Consider the following 19,230-nt stretch of genomic DNA (forward strand, 5'->3'; position numbering starts at 1 on the left):
TAAGGATGAATACAGATTGGCTAAATGAAAATGAACATACAGACTGAGCATTTCTTGCATAAATTACATACAATAAGCAGGAAAAAAAATCGCTACAGCCACTTTTATTTATTTGCAGTTTCACCCACTGAAAGACATTGCTTGTGATCTAAAGCATAATTCAACACTGAAAATCAAGTTACCTGTTCTATTTTGTTGTTGCTCAGATCCAAGTTGACTAATGAGTACAGTTTGTTAAGACCACACAGCCTTTCCAGCTGATTTCCTGCTAAATTCAGAGTTTTGATGTTTCCCAGTTTTGTGTGAACACCTTCTAGTGATGTAAGCTTATTGTAGGATAAGTCTAGGTGAACAAGGTTGTAAAGATGCTACAAAAGCACAGAAAATCCATGTCATGCACCAATTCATTAAAATTAAACAATATCAAAGACATTGTATTATGGCTTGATCATTTTTTTGTGCAACAGTGTTTTCTTGCTGGACACTGCCTAGCATGAAAAACATGACATGAAATTGTTGATTACACAGGTTCAAGCTTGTAGAAAGGGAACTTCCTCAACTACATTTTTACCAACGCACTAGATACAGCTGGCAGTGAATGAATTTAGTTAAAAACTAAATGTTTTATGTCAATATTGGCAAAGAAATTAAAATATCCAGAGCAAGTAAGAAGCGCACCATTAAAAGATTATTTGATGTTATGGCGGATAAGCTATTTGGGCTTAAACTATTCTCCATGAGAAAGATGAGCAACAAAATTCTAAAGCAAGAAAATCTGTGTTCTAAGGTCCAGGAAGTCTGGGGGGAAAAAAAGTCACCTTTGAAAGCATCACTTGCCTGTAAATTTTCCACCAGAGACACCCCATTGTGACTCAAATCCAGGAATTCAATCTTTGGAATTAATTTCTAGAAGACAAGAAAAAATGCATGTGTTAAATGCATTTTAGCTTATAAATCAGGCCATACTTCCTTCACTATCAGCTGACCAACAAGCAAAGGAAAGGTATCATCTGATGCACAGCCTCTCTTCTCAGCTTTTGGTATTAAAAAAGTATTCTGTATGACCTAGTGCAACAAAAGAGTTTAATCTTGCTTTTAAGAAAACCAGGTTACTTCAAGGAGCATGGTTAAGTTTTAATTTGAAACCTGGTTTCTCACTGAAGACAAGTAAGTTGCTCCCAGTTTAGACCCATTAACTATAGATCAAACACATTAATAGGTGTTTCCGTCTTATCTAACAAGTATATCTATGTTACACAAGAACGTGGATAAAGACGATAGTACCAAAAACCAGAATGAGTGATTTGTTTCCATGTTTTGATTACACTAGCCAAGCATTACAAGGTCACACAAACCTCTCGAAAATGCACTTTAACCCAGAAAGCCTTTTATTTTTGGAGGACTCAAACCTTGAATTTGATGTAGAATTTTGACATCAACGTATCTGCATCCACTTCATTTTGGTTGTAGTTAAGACCTGGACTCAGACCTGAAACACCCTAAGTCTACATCACAAAAAAACCTGAAGAAAACTGCACTCCAAGTCCATGATCTCTAGTCTATGTCTAGACCATGTATGTCTAGCTACAGACATAACTGCTTCCTGCTTCACAAGAGCAGCTCAAGTAAAAAGTCATGTTCATATTTGACACATTTTCTAGTGATGAATGCTAGATTTTTTTTTTAATAACTGATTTACAAAATGTAATTCTAAGGTACTGGCAAAATACTCCAAATTTTGTTTCCATGCTCTTCATATTGTTCTGATGTCAAGGCAGCTGCCAGCAAGCCACAGGTTTTTCAATATGCAGGAAGCTTCAGCCTTGATAACACTCCAAAGTTGAGCTGAAGAGGTGTTTTGCTCTTTTTAAAAAAAAAAAAAAACAAACACCCCCCCAAAAAAACCCCCAACTTTTGTAAGTGGCCTAAGGCCAATGCAAACAGTAAAAGCATGTTTCAAAAAGTCACTATTCATGGAAGTGCTGCTTACAGAGCACAGAATGACAAACTTTGCTCCTTTAGCAAAGAAAATACTGTCATGGTTTAATCCCAGTCAGTAACTAAGCCACTCACTCATCCCCCCCGCCACAGTTGGATGGGAGAGAGAATTGCAAAAAAAAAGTAAAACTCATGGGTTGAGATAAAAAGTTTAATAGTACAGAAAGAAAATAATAATAATGATAGTAGTAAGAATGGAATTACAATAATAATAATAAAAGAATTGGAATATACAAAACAAGTGATGCACAATGCAATTGCTCACCACTCACTGACTGATGCCCAGTTAGTTCCTGAGCAGCAATCACCCTCCCCAGCCAACTCCCCCCAGTATATATACTAGGCATGACATCATATGGTATGGAATATTCCTTTGGCCAGTTTGGGTCAGCTGTCCTGGCTGTGTCCCCTCCCAACTTCTTGTGCCCCTCCAGCCTTCTTGCTGACTGGGCATGAGAAGCTGAAAAATCTTTGACTTAGTATAAACACTACTTAGCAACAACTGAAAACATCAGTGTGTTAACATTATTCTCATACTAAATCCAAAACATAACACCATACCAGCTACTAGAAAGAAAATTAACTCTATCCCAGCCAAAACCAGGACAAATATCAAAGTAGTAAAAGAAAAAAATCTCCTAAGCATTAACTTGTGTAGCTAATAAGCATGAAGTAAGTGCAACTGAAAATCTTCCAGAAAAAAGATACATAAACTAAATGCAAAATACCTGCTGTGTAATGTACCACAGCAGATCAGTCATACTTTTTTCCACAAATTAAAAAATATTTCTTACCACTGAATCATCAATTTGAGATATGCTATTGTGACTCATATCCAAAGTTGTTAAAGTTCTCCAAGTTGGGATAACTGCTGTCACTGGACAACTTGAAGTTGCACCCTCTGGCTCCCACTGATCAAACTCAGAGGCCTCAGGCACAAGGATTTCCTATTTAAGACAAGCACACTAAAATATTATGCTTATATCTTCATTGGAAGCTAATAGTTTTGCAAACAATCCAAACAACCTTATGTAAGTAAGGAAGATTTCTAAGCTTTATAATCACCTAGATTAAAGTTGTAAGTCTTAAAATGTTAGCTGACTGGGTCAATTATTTTAGATCTACAGGCAGGGAGTTCCAACACTAGCAGCCAATCCAAATTGGGGAATGTGATAGAACAGAGGGACTGTGAAAATTATGGTACTGGATATCCCTTGCCAAATCAAAGCCCAGAGAAAAGAATAAGACATATGCATTTGGTTCTGGAGGAGTAACAGAAGCATACATTCCAATAAAAGCATCAGAAATGTCCCTGTGAAGGGACACACACAAACACTGTCTCCACTCAAAGTTGAGATTCTGAAAGGTTAGCAAACCCTTTCAGTTCCATGGTTTTAAAAGCAGAACCTGCAACAGGCAGTACAGAAAAGTATGTGGACTCCAAATGGAATTTCCACAATGGGCACATTATTTTTGCAGGTGCTTTGAACACTCACCAGAAGTAGGAACTCACTCTTACCTTCATTGATGTTGCTGAATATCGAACACTCATTGTGGCCAGAGCATGTTTTGATGAAGTCAGCCCTTTGATAAGCTTTCCCCCACAATGACTGATCTATTTAAAAAAATAGTTATACTACAAAGTCAGAAATGCTAGAACAGACAAATATGAGACATGGAAGAGGCAGCTAAAAGCTTCAATAGCAGATTCTCTACCAATTTGGAAAGTAGTTACAGCACTCCCTTAAAATTTTCTGAGATTATCAGGTCAGAAATACCAACATTTGGTAAAGCTAAAGCAAGAAATTAGAGACACGACCACAGAAAAGTGAAATTCAAACATTTATTTGAACAAAGCTTCTTCTCCATTGCCTTTCTACCCACCCCATGTATTCTTCAAGGTAACACGACCCAGGCAGTTTAACAGGGCACAGTATTTTACTGTTACCAAAAAGAAGTATTTCAAGCTATGGCTTTACCTGCAGACACATTTACTTAGGTATTGTAAGTTCTTTACTGTAAGAAAAAAGAAATGCCTAGGAAGTGAGGATAGTAATCCAAGCATTTAATACACTAGTGAGCTAATTGCACAGACTAAGTTTAAGATCACAAAGTCTTTTTTCTGTAGCTCAATTTGGAACACCACCAAAGGTCTGCTACAGCCTCTGTCCAGCAACCAGGTCCTTCTCTGTAGACGGTCACACACTGTGCAACCACAACTAGCACGTTTGCTGGTGTATCAGGGAAACCACACCAAACTGAGACACAGAGCTCCCGCCACCCTTGAAAAAAATATTCTTTCCAGATTAACACTGTTAATTTTTGGAAGTATTTACTACTAGATGAAAATGTCAGTCTGGTGCCAGTCAATCCAAAACTTTTCACAAACATACAATTACAAAAGTCTTCAAGACTAAAGCCCCTTTTTTTCCCCCCCACATGAAGCAAAGCTACACCTAAAACTATCTATGCTCACAGGAAAGGGGAAAATTGATACTATTCTGCAATATCATCTCTGCAGTATCTTAGACTCTCCCACTCTTCAGCCCACTGTAGTTTCTTTCCCACAATAAAGTGTCAATAAATCACTGACTTCAGAAATCCACTTCAGTTTTTAACCAAGTCAGTCTCATATCAATGAGACAATTGTGTTCATATACTAGAAGAGGTACAGCATCTGGAAATGTGCTGTGCAGCACACCAAAAGTGGACACAGAGTACAGACTGCAAGACAAAATCAGATATTATCTCTCTAGAAAGATCCAAAGTGGTCAGAAAAGTATTTCATAAAATACTCATTGAATAACTTCTACTAGAAACCCTGTCACTCACACTGAAAGCAGACCAATGAAAAAATTCTGCAAATTATCAAGCAAGAAGCACTATACCCAAAAGCATACTTCCACAAGCAAATTTAACATCACATTTTCACAAATATTTGGCACTTTCCAAAAAGTACTTTGTAATAAGAGATCCCATTATAGCCCATTTGTTAGACCTTCAAGGCAATGGAAAGCCACCCTGTTTTAGGTCTTGTGTATATGCTGGAAATCACATTCTTCTTGACACACACAGTACAAGCTATTCTAAACATTTAAATTTGGCATCCTTATTTCCAAGACTTGTGAAAAAAAAAAAACCAAAACCACACCCAAAACATTGTTTCACAAATGAAACAGCCCTTCTAAACATTGCAGTCCCCAACTCTAGCACCAAATCAAAGCATACAATTCTGAGACATGCAGCAGACCTGGCATTCACAGAGCCTCTATAAAATTATGAGCAGTATCTCAGTCATACCTCTATTTGATGAAGTGATTTGAAAATTGACAGATCAAAAGGCAAGAGATGCTCCTGAATGTTACTGGTTCCAAAAGGTCCCCCTGTTCCAGTGACCTAGTAATCAACATTTAAGAACAGAGTCAGTACACATAATCCAGCTTGTCCACATTTCAGATAGTCTTACACAGGCAATAGCAAAAATACAGCATCTTGGAAAGACAGCCAAAGTCCAACCAATTTTTCAAGTGTGGAATTATTCATGAAACTTGCCGATTAACTCTTCAGGAAAAAATTGTAGTTGCTCCAGCTAAGCACACTAATCTTGAAGCACTGAACTTGAACTGCCACCTTGTGCTTGTATTTTGTAGCACATGGGGCATGCAAAAAAAACCCCAAAAAGATACCATAGGCAAGACCGACCAAGGCTTCATTCTCGGCTGACCAAGCCAGAGCAGCATTCACTAAAAACAATTTCCTTGAAATATCTGGATCCTCCAAGACAGAACGGTCTTCAATTCCACTACAGGGGATGAAGTTCAAGGCATTGACAAGATGAGTTTGAAGAAAACATTAGACACTGGTACACATCTAATAAAAATGCATCTAGTATTTCCATGTGGTCATTGGATTCTGGCCCCACAGCATTTCAACAGCATAAGAGACAGGTGGTTTCATTTATGTTTGCTGTGAATATAATTTTGGGAGAAATATCTAAGGTCTTTTTCTGGTCTCATATGTATCTTACAAGGTCTGAAGGTGCCCACTCACAAGCATTCAGAAGTGCCAGAAGTTCTGAAGATTGGTATTTTTCTAAATTATATGCTCTTCTCCAGCCAGAGAATCCTCTGTTCAGAGCATTCTATACACAGAGGATGGCAAAGGCAACTGAAGATCCACAGAAATACGAGCACAGCTGTGGTTTTGCTTTCACAACTTCCTAAGTACTCCAGTGAAGCTTCCCCCAATCCACTACTTTGTTTCCCCTTTGAACACACCACACAGTTAAAAGGAAGCTCTTCTTGTAAGAAAGGGGCTAAAAAGAGTTTGAGCTATAGCAAGCAGTGCTAAAAAAATTACTCAGGAAAAGTCTTTCCAATCCACTTATTTGGTAGGAAAAAAAATTGGCTCCAGACAAAAATGATCTGTTCTGAGGCCATTTTACATTTATTCTGAAATGGTATTTTAGCTAGAAATTCAGGGCCATCTCATCTATGAAACTGAGGTTTTTGAAAGTTAAAAAAACCCAAACTAACAGATACAGTCAAAGGTGAGAAAGGGGACAGGATTTATATGCATGTATGCATATGTATACATATACACTGGCCTACGCACAGTGTCTGCAAAGAATGCAGGGTTGAAGAGAATAGTATTTATCTATCACCCTATTCCTACTAGCACCCACTAAGATTCTGTGACTGCATCTCTACAGAGAGCACTGCTGAAGAGACCACATCAGACAATCAACATCTCTTAGAGAACTATATGCTATTGAAGGTTGACAATAAACACCTGTTTAACATTGACTTCCAAATGCTTGCACTTGTTTACTATCCTTAAAGTTCTTGTGCATTCAAACTAGACTCCAAAAGTATGCTAAGAATCATGTCAGTCTGGTAGAAACAACATCTCCGGTATTTGTGCAAGTATAGCTCACCTTTAAATACTTGAGTCTACAAGTGAAATCTAGAATATGACCTAGATCTGTTTTGGCATCTCCATTAGCACACGTAGGCTTCCCCTGTAGCAACTGTTGAGTGACAGCATATAACTGCAAGGGTCTGATCGTGAAGACTTCTCCAGCCATTAATAACTGCTCTCCTGAAAAACAGAGTATGATGGTATCAAACACAATGCTCCGATGGCTACAAAACAATAAGTGGTACATGGAAGATGTGATGTTAGAGATTAGATGTTTGTCATTTATACTCTAAGCTCATAATTGAGGTACCAAAACAATGTCCTTTTTTGCCACTTTAAACTACAACAGCTGAATTAAGAATTTTTTTTAACACCAAAATAACCTAGGTGTTCAAATGGGCACTCATCATACAAGCCTGAAGCTCCTAACACAACTAATGGCAAATTTCCCTCAACCTTAACAGGACTGGAATCAAGGTTCACTTATATAATGTAAGAGATACTAAACTTTTTCTGAGATATCCCTAAGTTCTATAGCAGTTAGGACTTACTCTATTCAGAAAAAGCAGTGCCTGCCATCTAAAAACCAGGCCTTACATCTTTTGCTACACTGCCTAAATGCAGAACTGTAGCAAATATGTTTTCTTGGAAAGTATGAGGACTTTCACCACACTAATACCAATGCAAACTCCCAGAACAGGAAATGCATTATCTGATAATATTTTTACAATCCCATTTCATTCTAGGAACAGTGGGAAACAGCATCCAAAAGCCTCTCTGAAGGCACCATAAGAGTGAACATGGACTACAGCAGTCAAAACACACACATGTGAAATTAATATCCTTCTCCTCTTCCTTTTAGGGACATCAGTTTGACTTCATAGACAAGAGAGCATCAGCTTTCATGATAAGCAGAGTTCTCAGAAATGCTCTGAGGAGTAAAATTGCCTTTGGCTTCAGTGGGAGCAAGTCCAAGATTCCAGCTGCACATTACTGGAAGGCTACACTAATATACAGCAGTCAGACACCAATGATGCTGGTATCAGTGAGACTGCAGGCACTACAAAGTCAGGGAAGATTTCTTCAGGAGCTTCCTTAAAATTGTTCCAAAATTTGCTGAGCAGACCCTCTGAAATGGCTTCACCTAAAGTTAATTTTGTGCCAGAACAGTTTGAAATGGCATGCTGAAAAATGCATCACCTATCACCTCAGCCAACTGGAATTATACAGTAGCATCTAGCATGTCCTTCAAAACAAAATTAGCATTGGTTACTCATTTCACATGCCTCCTGCTGTTAATGAACCAGTTACAGCTGTTGCAGTTACAGTAAGTGCATGTAATTTTCATCTGCCAGCCTCAGAAAAGGCCATCCTTTAATTAACTGACCAGAAGGTGTCATGTTTCCTGAATTCTGGAAGAACAATATTAATTTAGATATGTAAAGTGGCCTCTTGCATTTAACACACACTGTATCAGGACTCATTGATATAAAACAAATTTCCTTACAGGTTACACTAAAACATACCAAGACAAAAAGCTTAACAAAAGCTTCTGATCACCAGTACCACATCCTATCCTTTAAGGACAGACTAGTAGGCCCTTTCCAAAACCTAAATTCACCAATTTCTCTGTTTTGTTTCCGTTACAGCTCCTCCCAAAATGCAGCTTGAATCAAAGTGTAAACAGCAACAAAAAGGTGAAGAGAAAGAAGGGGAAAAAAAAAATCTCATAGTCTGACATGGAAAATTCATCTCTCATTGCCTGGAGATTCAAAATCACAGGTATATGAATGTATGTACATAGAGGAAACCATTCCCAGTTAAATTCTTGCAGGTTCTTTACCTTTGTGGAATAGCTCTTCAGCCAATGCAGCAGTGATCCCATTGATCTCCTGCAAAGAATAAACTGTTGTAATCAAATGTTATTTACATACTTATGGTTCCAATTTTTCAACACGTACCTTTGCTGAAGTCTCCCTTTTTTGCTGTGGCACAGGACTTTTTTTTTTTTAAAACAGAAATCAACTGTGCTTGTGTCTTATGGATTTCTTTGTAACTTGAAAATACTTCATAAAAATGACCTGAAATTATTTAATTTCATATTATTTTAATTTCCAACCTGGAAGATACTGAACTACATTTAAATAATCACATCCTGAATATATTAGAAAAGGGCAACAGCAACTAGAGCAACTATTACTAGCCATCATTAGCCCAACTTGAAAGAAAGCTCGGTTTTGAAGAAACTATTACAAGTATAGTGTTCTTCAAATGTTAACGTTAAGACTAACCTAATGCATCAATCACTCAACATTTCCTCAGAATATCACTAATGCACAGAAAACTTTAGATTAACAGGTCTACAGGGAAGAAGAGATATATAAAAAGTAATTAGTCTTCTGGACTTCAACTCTATTATGCTTGCTGCAGAGCAATGCAAAAGCCCCTTTTCTCCATCCTACATCTTCACTACCCTCCTGGACCTACCCAGGTGCTCAGTCTCCATTCCAGGCACTGACAGCTCTAGGAGGAAAGAAAAAGGCTGAAAACAATGCAGGGATTTGTCCTTTCTGAATCTGAAGGTGCACAAAGATCAGTACCAGTATTTCCCATACAGGCATACTTCTCTCCACAAAACCCAAATGCTCTGTGGAAGTCCAGAAATAGTTCTGAACATTTCCAACAGTTCTCTCTAAGGCCCACAAAAAGAACAAAATAAAACTATTTGAGATAGTGAAGCTTCCCCTAGACACATGCATCTCATTTTAAGGTAGCCGCAAAGGATAAACGTATTATGGATCATCACAAAATGATTATTTAATGAGTTTACTTTGCTGACAAATCCCTCATGATTCATAACAAGGGAATAAATCCACAGGACATCTGCAGCAGACAGTTCAGCTCATTTGATGAGGCAAGCATTTTAGAAAAGCACATTCTTAGTATAACTGAAACCCCACTCACTGAGGACGAACAAAGCCTCCACACCAGTTTTGAGAACAACAAGCTAGAAGCTCCATTCCGAAAAAAATTCAACAATTCTGAATCATTTGAATAAGCCAATTACATTCATCTGACATGCACAGACTTAATTGAAAAACTATACTCTGTATCTCTTTCATCTTCTGGGACACAGAGCAGAAATTTCTTCTAAATCTATAATTGAAATGAGATTATGACTTGGACTGTTCAGTGACTAGCAGGCAAAAAAAGCAACTCTATTCCTCTGTCTACAAGAGACCTCTGTCTTAGCTCTAACTACTTATATGCATCAAACCCACAGAAGTCCATTGTTTGCAGGTGTCTCTGAACAGCAGTTTGTGGGTACTCAGTTCTTCTCTTGCAAAAGCTTCTCTTTGTAAGTTAACAAACCAAATCTTCTAAAATGACAAAGTATAAGACAGAGCAACAAAACAAGCATCCCCGTATCACTGCAGACATCCTATTCAATGTCAAAGTAACAATAATGTTCTACATTGCTGTCACATGCAACTGTTTCTCCTTGCTAAGATGTACCTGGCTTTTCCCTGTGACATGCAAAGGCTTCAAAGTGGTTTTAATGTATTTATTGTAGGTGTTTCTACTCCAGTTAGTTCTATTAACCTGGGAAGTAAAGTTAAATAATCCCTACTGGAAATACTACAAATAAGCATAGACAAAAAACATTGCAGCCTTCCTATATAAACTAATGAAGCAATATTAGGGACTATAATGGCTCAAGCATGCACATGGGCTGTCTGGTAACAAAAATATTTTAAAATAAGATCAAAGTTCTGCAGGAAGGTTATTTTCCAGTAGAATTGCTGTGGTAAATATTTAGCTTTTCTGCTGAATAACTAACTCTTTTTTGTAAATATTTGAAAGTAGTCTAAAGTTCCAAGCAAAAACAATTGAGTTTATACATCAAGCCAGACTCCCCTAAAGCAAAGAAATGCAGATTAAGCAACAACTTTGCTTGTCATACACAAGCACAGCATAGAAACAGGGAAGCATTCATATCCAAATAATGCTAGCTCTTTGGAAAAGTAAAAAAGGATGGATATTACAGCAAGAGAAAACAAGTCTAACTGAAAAACAAGAGAGGTACTAGGAAGAATTTCTGCCTGCATAAAAACCTTTGTTGAAGGTACAGCACTGAAACGTTAATGAAACAGACATCATTTAAGAGACAGAGTAGCCAGAGAACAGAAAAATGATGCAACTTCTGAATGATCAGGAAGCTTGCTCCATCTGAACGGAATTGTCCCTACATTATTTTTAATACATGTAATTTTTAATACATTTAAAAACTCTAATCCATTTTAGAGGGCTTGATCATGACAAACTAGTGCTTCCCACTCGAATCTGCAGGGCAATAGCAACACTATGAAGTTAACCTTCCACTGTTTAAGTCAAACTCTAAAGTCTCACCAGGATAATTATGTTCATGTAACAACTAAACCAGTTTTTTCTTTGTTGCTAAAACTTAATTAACACACCTAGTGGACTACTTGTGACTCCTTTCTGAAGCCTTTATATGAAACCATGAAGGGCCATCTCAGCACATCCCACCCCAAAGCAATTACTGCTCCTCCTTTCCATTGAGTTCTCCAGTGCATTTTCCTCTATGAAGTTCATTCTCTCCCTTACAACATGATACCATACTGCAAAAAAGCCTAATTATACACAAGAGATGAACAAACAAATTGCAATCTGAACATGAAAGCAAGCCATTGCTTCTCACTTCAAGCACCCTTTACCGTAACATTGTCTGCTGGCTGGAGCTATTTCTCCAGAGGCCACTCCATCAGTGTACTTCTCATGGAGAAGCACCATTTTTCTTCATTTGGGTTACTGGAAACTGTTTCAGTATGAACCACAGCTCTAACCATTAACCACTAAGTAGGAGTGTGTGTGGATCAATTATGCAATGCTCCTTCAGAGAGCCAGCACTATCAACTTCAGCCTAACAACCAATTCAGCTTCAGATTTATTCACAGCTTCCAACTATCCTGCCAGCATTTATTTTCTCCTCTTAGAGTCCCTATCCACATTACACACCAGCACAGTATCTACTGCAATAAAAAGTGGTGTCAAAAATCTCAAGAACATGCTTTGTTTGTTACATTATGCAAAATGCTGAAAAAGAGTAGTTTCACCTATTTTGTGAAGATTCCACACAATTCTCTCCAAGTCAGAGAACTAGGGAAAGACATTTAGGCCTCCATCTCATACGCTAAAAACATAACTTACGTATAAATGAAAGTGTAGGAAGTGTGACAAGACTTTTGGAGTAGTAACAGGGAACTTGAGTAGCAGGGTTTGCAGGTAGACCTCTAATTCCTTTTGTCTTTTCTCCACCAGGCTTTTGGAATTTTTTCCAATAATCTTCTTAGGAGGTAACAGATTTTTATCTATCTTCTTTTCTGAAACAAGCTGAAAGACAAAGACCAGAGTTACTAGCCAACTCGCCATCTGAACATGCACAAAAGATGCAATAGAACACATTAAAAGCTATTGACCTCAAACTATTAGGTATTTTCGGAAATAACTTTTTATCACAAAATGATGAGAAGTTCAACAACAGTGTTTTCTGAAAGAATCATTCACAGTACCACATGGTTGAATGTAACTAAGGTGATAAAACAACAGAATAACTGGTGCTTTTCTGAGAAAGCAGCCCAGTTGAATACAGTGGACTTTCCCTCATTTTCACTTGCTGTTTTTAATCAGCACTGGTTAGTAACTACCCCATGCTACTGTCTAAGGACAGTTTTATCATCCACCTCTCCCAGAAGAGAGTCTTTGCTCCAATCAAGCTTTTGGTTACCAGATCAGCCGATCATAAACATCACTCTTGGCAAAACATTTAACGACTCTAGCCTGAACTCCACTCTTTCTGATACAAGCTCCTAAGGCTAAAGTTGTCCAGGCCAACCTACCCCAGTTCAAGAGAGAAGTGTAACAGGGGCAAGTAATATTGTTCATACAAAAAGGATTTAGTCTGCAGTTCAGATGGTATCTGGCAGATATTCTTGCTCTTTATTGAGGAAAGAATTTACGTCCCATACAACAGAACTATACAAACTGCACAATGTTTTGTAAGAGACCAAGGTCACAGTTTTAATATCTTTACCTTTTCATGCAGGTCATGGAAATCGCTGTAACGATGTTTGACTGTCCACTGATGATTGCCAACACTGACCTGAATAATGTATACCTGAAAAGAAGAAATTAAAGTAAGCGCACTGCAAAGCATTTGTCTTAGAGAAGCTGACTGTGAGACGTGCTGTTAATGTAGCACTATAAGGTGATTCTACATGCTTAAAGTATCATAGTTAACTGAAAGCTAACCCAAACTCTAAGATGAGTTTGCTGATATAGGATGCCTAATCTCGTTTGCAAGGCTGCTCCACATACAAAAACATGCAGATGCTTCTTAATGTAAAGAAATGGCTTTTATTTTTGCAGCCCAAAGGTTAATAACCAAGATCTCTAAGCTACTTCTTTTTCTGAAGATTTCTGCTAGCTATGTTGGTATTCATAGCTATCCACAACCCTGAGACAGCAGCATCCCTTCTTCAATCTACCAAGTTCCACAACAGGCAGAGGAACTTGGCAACCATCCTGCTGTCGCTTCACAGTTAAGCAGAAATCTGGAGGCTTAACCCTTCAGAAATCTAGACAAATCCTTTGGTTGGCTGGATGTTAACTCTTTTATTCCTTTTAGGGTAAAGCACACAAGACAGCTTCCCGAGAGTTACAATCATGGCCAAATAATCACGACAATTATCTAAAGCAACCCAACATTTCTTTACACAAAACTAAGTATTTTTAACCATGCATGTACCAAACAATTCAAGATTTTCATTGTAGGTGACTTTGCAGATTGAACAATACTGGTTCTGCAGGAAACTCACAATCTACCTTTGGATATGCCAGAAGCAAGCCATCCCAAAGAAACTTTAAAGGTACAAAATAAAACAAAGTGGAAAACAAACAAGGCTCAGTAAAACCAGTTCTACAGCTACTTGAAAATAACAAATTAAATAACTTGTGTTATCCAATGCAACTATATTCCTTGAGAAAAAAAAAACAATTCGCAATCAAATCTTGAAAGCATTTAATACAGTTGCGAACTTGCTTACTACCACAGATCGCACAGACCTGACTCATAGCTGCTATGAGAATGATGCACATCTAGTTGCTAAACCCACATGAGGAAACAAAAAGCATCAACAGTTTCAATTCGTTATGTAAAAGGCCAGTTTTCACTTATTGTTAGTACAGACCAGCACAATACCAAATATTAAATAGAATACCACTTGCATTTTAAAAGACGAACTATATCTCATACCAGTTATATTTTTGTAAGCATCTGACACTGGCTTGCTGAACAAAAACCAAGTCCGACAGAGAACTGAATCAAGATGTCTGACTAGTGCATACAGCAAGTGACACGTCAGTGTTCGGATGAGTACTGAAAACACAGATGAATGCCTCCACAGAATTACAGTCTCAATTAAGGCCTGCATCTGCTTTCCCATCATGTTGTATTGGGAAACAGCAGATCATGATTATTCACTGTGCCAGTGACAAATTAGAACAGGAATAACCTGAGCATTCAAGTGTTCCTCATAACCCTGAGGAAAGCAAGGAGAGACTCAAAGAAACCAGAAGATTAAAGTTAGAACTAAAGTAGCACTACATTTATAAGCCATAGTAAGACTACCAGTTCTTTTTAAAAGCTGACTGTGCTAAATTACAGCAGATCAAGCATTACAGCTAAATGCAATGCAGATTGAGTATACAATGCATAAAACCTCAGATTAGACGTTGAAAACACAGTAAACTTCACAGCTCCCAGCCGACAGCTTATAAGACAGGAAGGAATGCCCCTTCTCTCTGTATACGATACAGTCAGAGTAAATATGTAATAAAGGTTTTGTATCCTTTTGCTGAAATGGCAAGCACTGACCACTTCTAAAAACATAGCACCGAGCCAAATGGATAGTCTGGTCAGGAAAATACCTGTTAAAATGAACGTTTACATGCACTGATACAATTCCTCAAAGTAAGTCTTTAAAAAGCCATAGCATTCCCCACGTAGAATGCAGCCAGAGCCAGCAGTACATATTCACCCCTCAAACAGCATCAGTACACAGAATGACAGCAACTGATTTCATAGCAATCCACGAGCTGCCATTATCTCAAAGAATAAATACAAATGCAATACGCTTATGTGCTCCGAAGACCTGCTTCAATAAGTAAAAACCCCTAAGTTTCTAAAAAAGTCAGGTATCTAAGTTCAATTAATTTTGAGTGCACTAATATGACAAGGCTGACAGTTTAAGATTCTTCAGTAACTGCCTACCTGTCAAATCAAATGCTAGAAGGCATACATGGAGAGATGAAATTCTCACACACTGCACTGTCTCCCAGACAAATACACCATGTGAAATCTCCACCCTTATTTACGCCATAAACTGCATCTCTATCAAGCTAAAATGCAAAAGTGTTTACATTCACAGGTTTTCCTCCTCCCTGCATCTCTACCAAACTCTGCTGTGTAATAAATTTTGTACATCTTTCTATAAATCAGTCATTTTGGCTACGCTTACTTTGTAAAGTGTTTTGCATATCTGCAGTGCTGTATATTTTCAGGATTTTCTAACCAGTCACTTACCCACCCATCTGAGTTTACATGGAAAACTTGCATTTCTACAGTATCCCTCATCTAACTTCATACTTCAGTATGACAACAAGCACCTCACTTTACAGATGACAGGCAGAGCTGCCCACAGGAAGCCTGGGACACAGGTGTGACTGCAGCCAGTAGGTCCCAAATTCCAGAGCAGTGATGCAACTGCATCTCCTCCTCTCCACCCTGTCAAGTAGTCAGTTTACACCCATTCAAGGAAGCCACAGTATTTTCCTTAAATATCAAGGCTAGTATTTATATTAAAAACAGCTGCAAAAGACAGGAAAAGCAGGAAGGCAATTTTAGGCCAAACAAATGCATAGCAGGAAACAAACGAAGCACTGGCAGCCTTGAGGCCTTCCAGCAATCAGCCAGTCTTCAGTCAGCATCTAGCTGGACCAGCACATGCAGGAGAAATACCTAGTAAAAGTGCTCATACATTTCTAACCCAACAGAAGAAACATCAACAAGTGCAGTATTTTTTCCTGCTGGACTTACCCATACCTTGCCTTCCACCCTAACAACTCCAACAAGAATCACATTTTCAAAAGTGCCTTCAAAATTACACGATATATTTTAGAGGATTTAATCTCACAACTGTCAAACGGATGTCATTAAAATAAGTCTCCTTCTATTGAGATTATGAGCTCTGAAATACAGAGTACAATGGGAAGCACACACGCAAAAAGAAAAACGACTCTTTCAAAAAACAAAGATGTAAAGACCACTGCCACCTTGACTACTACATGTTAATGGATAAAGATGCAGCTTGGTACTGCTGTATTTCCTTTCTCACCTTTACCAGATTTGACTGACTTTTACACTATCCAATTTCTTCACTTCTGTGCTGGTACAGGTCTTTATGACGTCCCTAGGTGCTGCTAACCTAATTTTGAACACTAAACACAAATGCTAATTTTTGTGAAACATTTCACCTTGTGAATAATTTTGTAAAATTTCTGTTTTCGTTTAAAGATTTATTCCTACATTTCTAATGGCTTGGGTCTATCTCATACAAACTGGCCGCAGGCTTGGAGTCCTGCTAACAGTTTTAGGAGGTTTACACACAGGTAAGCTTAATGCAACGACTCCTTCAAAAATGCAGCAAGAGAATCAAAGTAGGACCAAATACTGGTAAGTCTTGCCTTTCAAACACGCTACTTTTAAAGCTCCCAAGAAAAATGGCATTAAAATAGCATGGTATTTCCAGAACCATAATCATTAAAAAAGAAATCTGGCCTTGAAAAAATAAGCTTCCTTGGGATTAGCTGCAGCAGCTTAAAATGTTATCCCCAACTATCAGCTGAACACTACCTGCAGCGAAGTTATACACCTGAACTACAGCTCAATCTAGCAAATTAATGAATGGTACTACCAAAGGTAGTATTGTACCACAATACTAGCTTGCAGGCCAAAGCCCCAAAGTAGCTAACATTTCACCTCCTGTGTCCATAACCACCAGTAGAATAAGGGAGCAGATAACATTTTGACATTTTCTCAAGTAAATTCACTTGAAATTCTCATTCACTGGTATTGCAAAATACTACTGAAAATTCTCAACACCAACATTAACACTGCTGAGTCTTGGTTCACACCTGAAATCGAAGTTTCCAGTCACCATGACACACATCTCACTATGCCTCTTGGCTGATCAGGAACTGTGAAAACAAACTTACTTGGGGGATGAACCACATCCTAACACACGCAGTGGTAACATCTCAACAGCAGCAGCAGTATCATTTCTGTGAATACACATCATGTAACTAACATAAAGAGCTGAAGCAATTTTCAAGAATTTATTTTAAGCTTCTAACAAACTCCTTCACTGAACACTCATTACATTTTTGTCTGTAATTATGGCTACTCACCACCTGACAGTCATTCCTACACAATGATGTTTCAAGGGTTGTCAACTGGAAAGGAGTTAGGCCCTTCATGTACTACAGCTGTGTAAATGCTCTGTTCTATTAAAAACTCAGAAATCACTCTCCTGTTGCTCTGTTTTCTCTGGGTACCTTTTCAGAGACAGTAACCTGAAATATTACTTTTAACTATTACACAACTTTACAAATGCTACCTTTCTAGACTATTGCTCCCCCTTCCCTTTTCTCTTTTAGGTTCCTACCTCAGGAAGAAACCTGATGTCATTATGTGCATTCTACAAAAAAAAAAAAAAAATCATTCAAATCACACTAAAATAAGGTAGGAGCAGAAAACGTTTTTAGTTATATAACTAAAGGGTGGTGTGGTCAAGATGTTTTCTGTCTGCAATTATGCTGAGGTTTGTTTTATGATGAGCTTCTTCCTGAAAAACAGACCAATTAACTCAGTAGAATGCAGCCAGTTAAAAAACAAGTTATACATAATTTAATTCCTTCCCCAAACAAAAATGCTGCTGACAATCTTTCCTTTTTTTTTTGTAGGCTAAGAGAAAAACTGGCTATCCCAAATTATCTGATTTCCTCTGAAAATAAGGTTGGCTTTTCAAAGGGGACTTTTTACAGTATTTTCACCTGAAGGAAACGTTTCCTACAATATTTAGTCCAGCTTTAAAAACTACGTTTACTCAATAACAATTTTTCATAATCATATGCACATATACATGCATGTATCTGTATAAACAGACAGGGGCAAGAAGAACACGACATTTGCAAACAGCCTCCACTAAAACACCGGCTCTCCCAAAGGGCCAGAGCTGCGAGGAGCTCGGGGGGGGGGGGGGGGGGGGGGGGGGGGGGCGGGCGATTTTCGCCAGCTGAGACCCGCAGCCCGGCTCCTGCCCGCCTTCGGGGCCGATTTCCCAGAACACGCGTCCCTCCGCGGAGGCAGAAACCGCTCGGAAACTTCTGCCAAATTATTCTCGCTCTGGCTTTAACGTGGGTACCAAAGCGGGCCGAGAACTGTTGCTTGGCTTCCTCAGAGCCGGGAGGGAGACGGCGGCACTAAGCAGGAGGCAGCGCAGCACCCAGCCCGGCCTCAGCCCGCTCCCCCCGGCACCCCGTAGGCTGCCTGAGGCGGCGGCGAGGCGGGCCCGCTCCCCCACGCCTCTCCCCGCCGCTGCGACCGTCACCCGCCGCCCGGCACGTCCCTCACGGCCTCCCCCCCTCGGCTCGCCTCCGCGGGACCCCCGGCCGCAGCCTTCCCTCCGGCCCCGCACCGTGTAGGTCTCCACCAGCTCGGAACCCAGGACTCGGGCCTCCCGCGGGGGCTCCTCGCCGTCCTCGCCCCCCGCCGCCGCTTCCATGACGCCGCAGAGAAAGCGCAGGGGACCGGCCGCCGCTGCGCTCACGCCGTCACCGCTCCTCTCCGGCTGCTGCTGCTGCCGCCACCGCCGCCCGCACCGGCCCCCAGCCCAGCCCTCGCTCCCGCCGCCGCCGCCATCTTGGCCTTGCACCCCCCCTCGCCCCCCTCAGGGTGCGGTTCGTCCCGCCCGCCGCCTCTTCACTGGGCAGCCGCCGGCGGTGGCGGAGGCGGGGCCTGCCGCTGGGGGCGGGGCTTGCCGCTGGGAGAGGCGGGTCTACGGCCCATCGGGGCGGGGTTTAGGGAGTGGGGGCGCGCATGCGTGCTGGCTCTCACAGCGGCAGGCGCGGATAGCGTAGGGCGCTGCACGGCTGCGGAGCGCAGCGCGGGGT

At 39.8% G+C, this 19,230-nt stretch overlaps 1 protein-coding gene across 4 annotated transcripts in view; it reads right to left on the reverse strand.

Moving 5' to 3' along the window:
- The window catches only part of NISCH (nischarin), a 32,201-nt gene extending 13,222 nt beyond the window's left edge, over positions 1–18,979 (reverse strand). For all 4 annotated transcript variants that reach the window (XR_008233433.1, XM_052776465.1, XM_052776464.1 and 1 more), the window contains exons 1-10: positions 18,756–18,979; positions 13,034–13,117; positions 12,151–12,333; positions 8,762–8,810; positions 6,935–7,098; positions 5,299–5,394; positions 3,518–3,613; positions 2,793–2,945; positions 838–906; positions 183–368 (exon numbers count right to left, since the gene is read on the reverse strand). Coding sequence is in view for 3 of the 4 variants with exons in the window: in XM_052776465.1 (XP_052632425.1) it covers positions 183–368; positions 838–906; positions 2,793–2,945; positions 3,518–3,613; positions 5,299–5,394; positions 6,935–7,098; positions 8,762–8,810; positions 12,151–12,333; positions 13,034–13,117; positions 18,756–18,842 (1,167 nt within the window). In the remaining variant the exon portion in view is untranslated. The remainder of the gene's footprint in view (positions 1–182; positions 369–837; positions 907–2,792; positions 2,946–3,517; positions 3,614–5,298; positions 5,395–6,934; positions 7,099–8,761; positions 8,811–12,150; positions 12,334–13,033; positions 13,118–18,755) is intronic.
- Positions 18,980–19,230: the final 251 nt, after the last annotated feature.

Source organism: Harpia harpyja, chromosome Z, assembly GCF_026419915.1.
Source record: "Harpia harpyja isolate bHarHar1 chromosome Z, bHarHar1 primary haplotype, whole genome shotgun sequence".
Taxonomy (NCBI): domain Eukaryota; kingdom Metazoa; phylum Chordata; class Aves; order Accipitriformes; family Accipitridae; genus Harpia; species Harpia harpyja.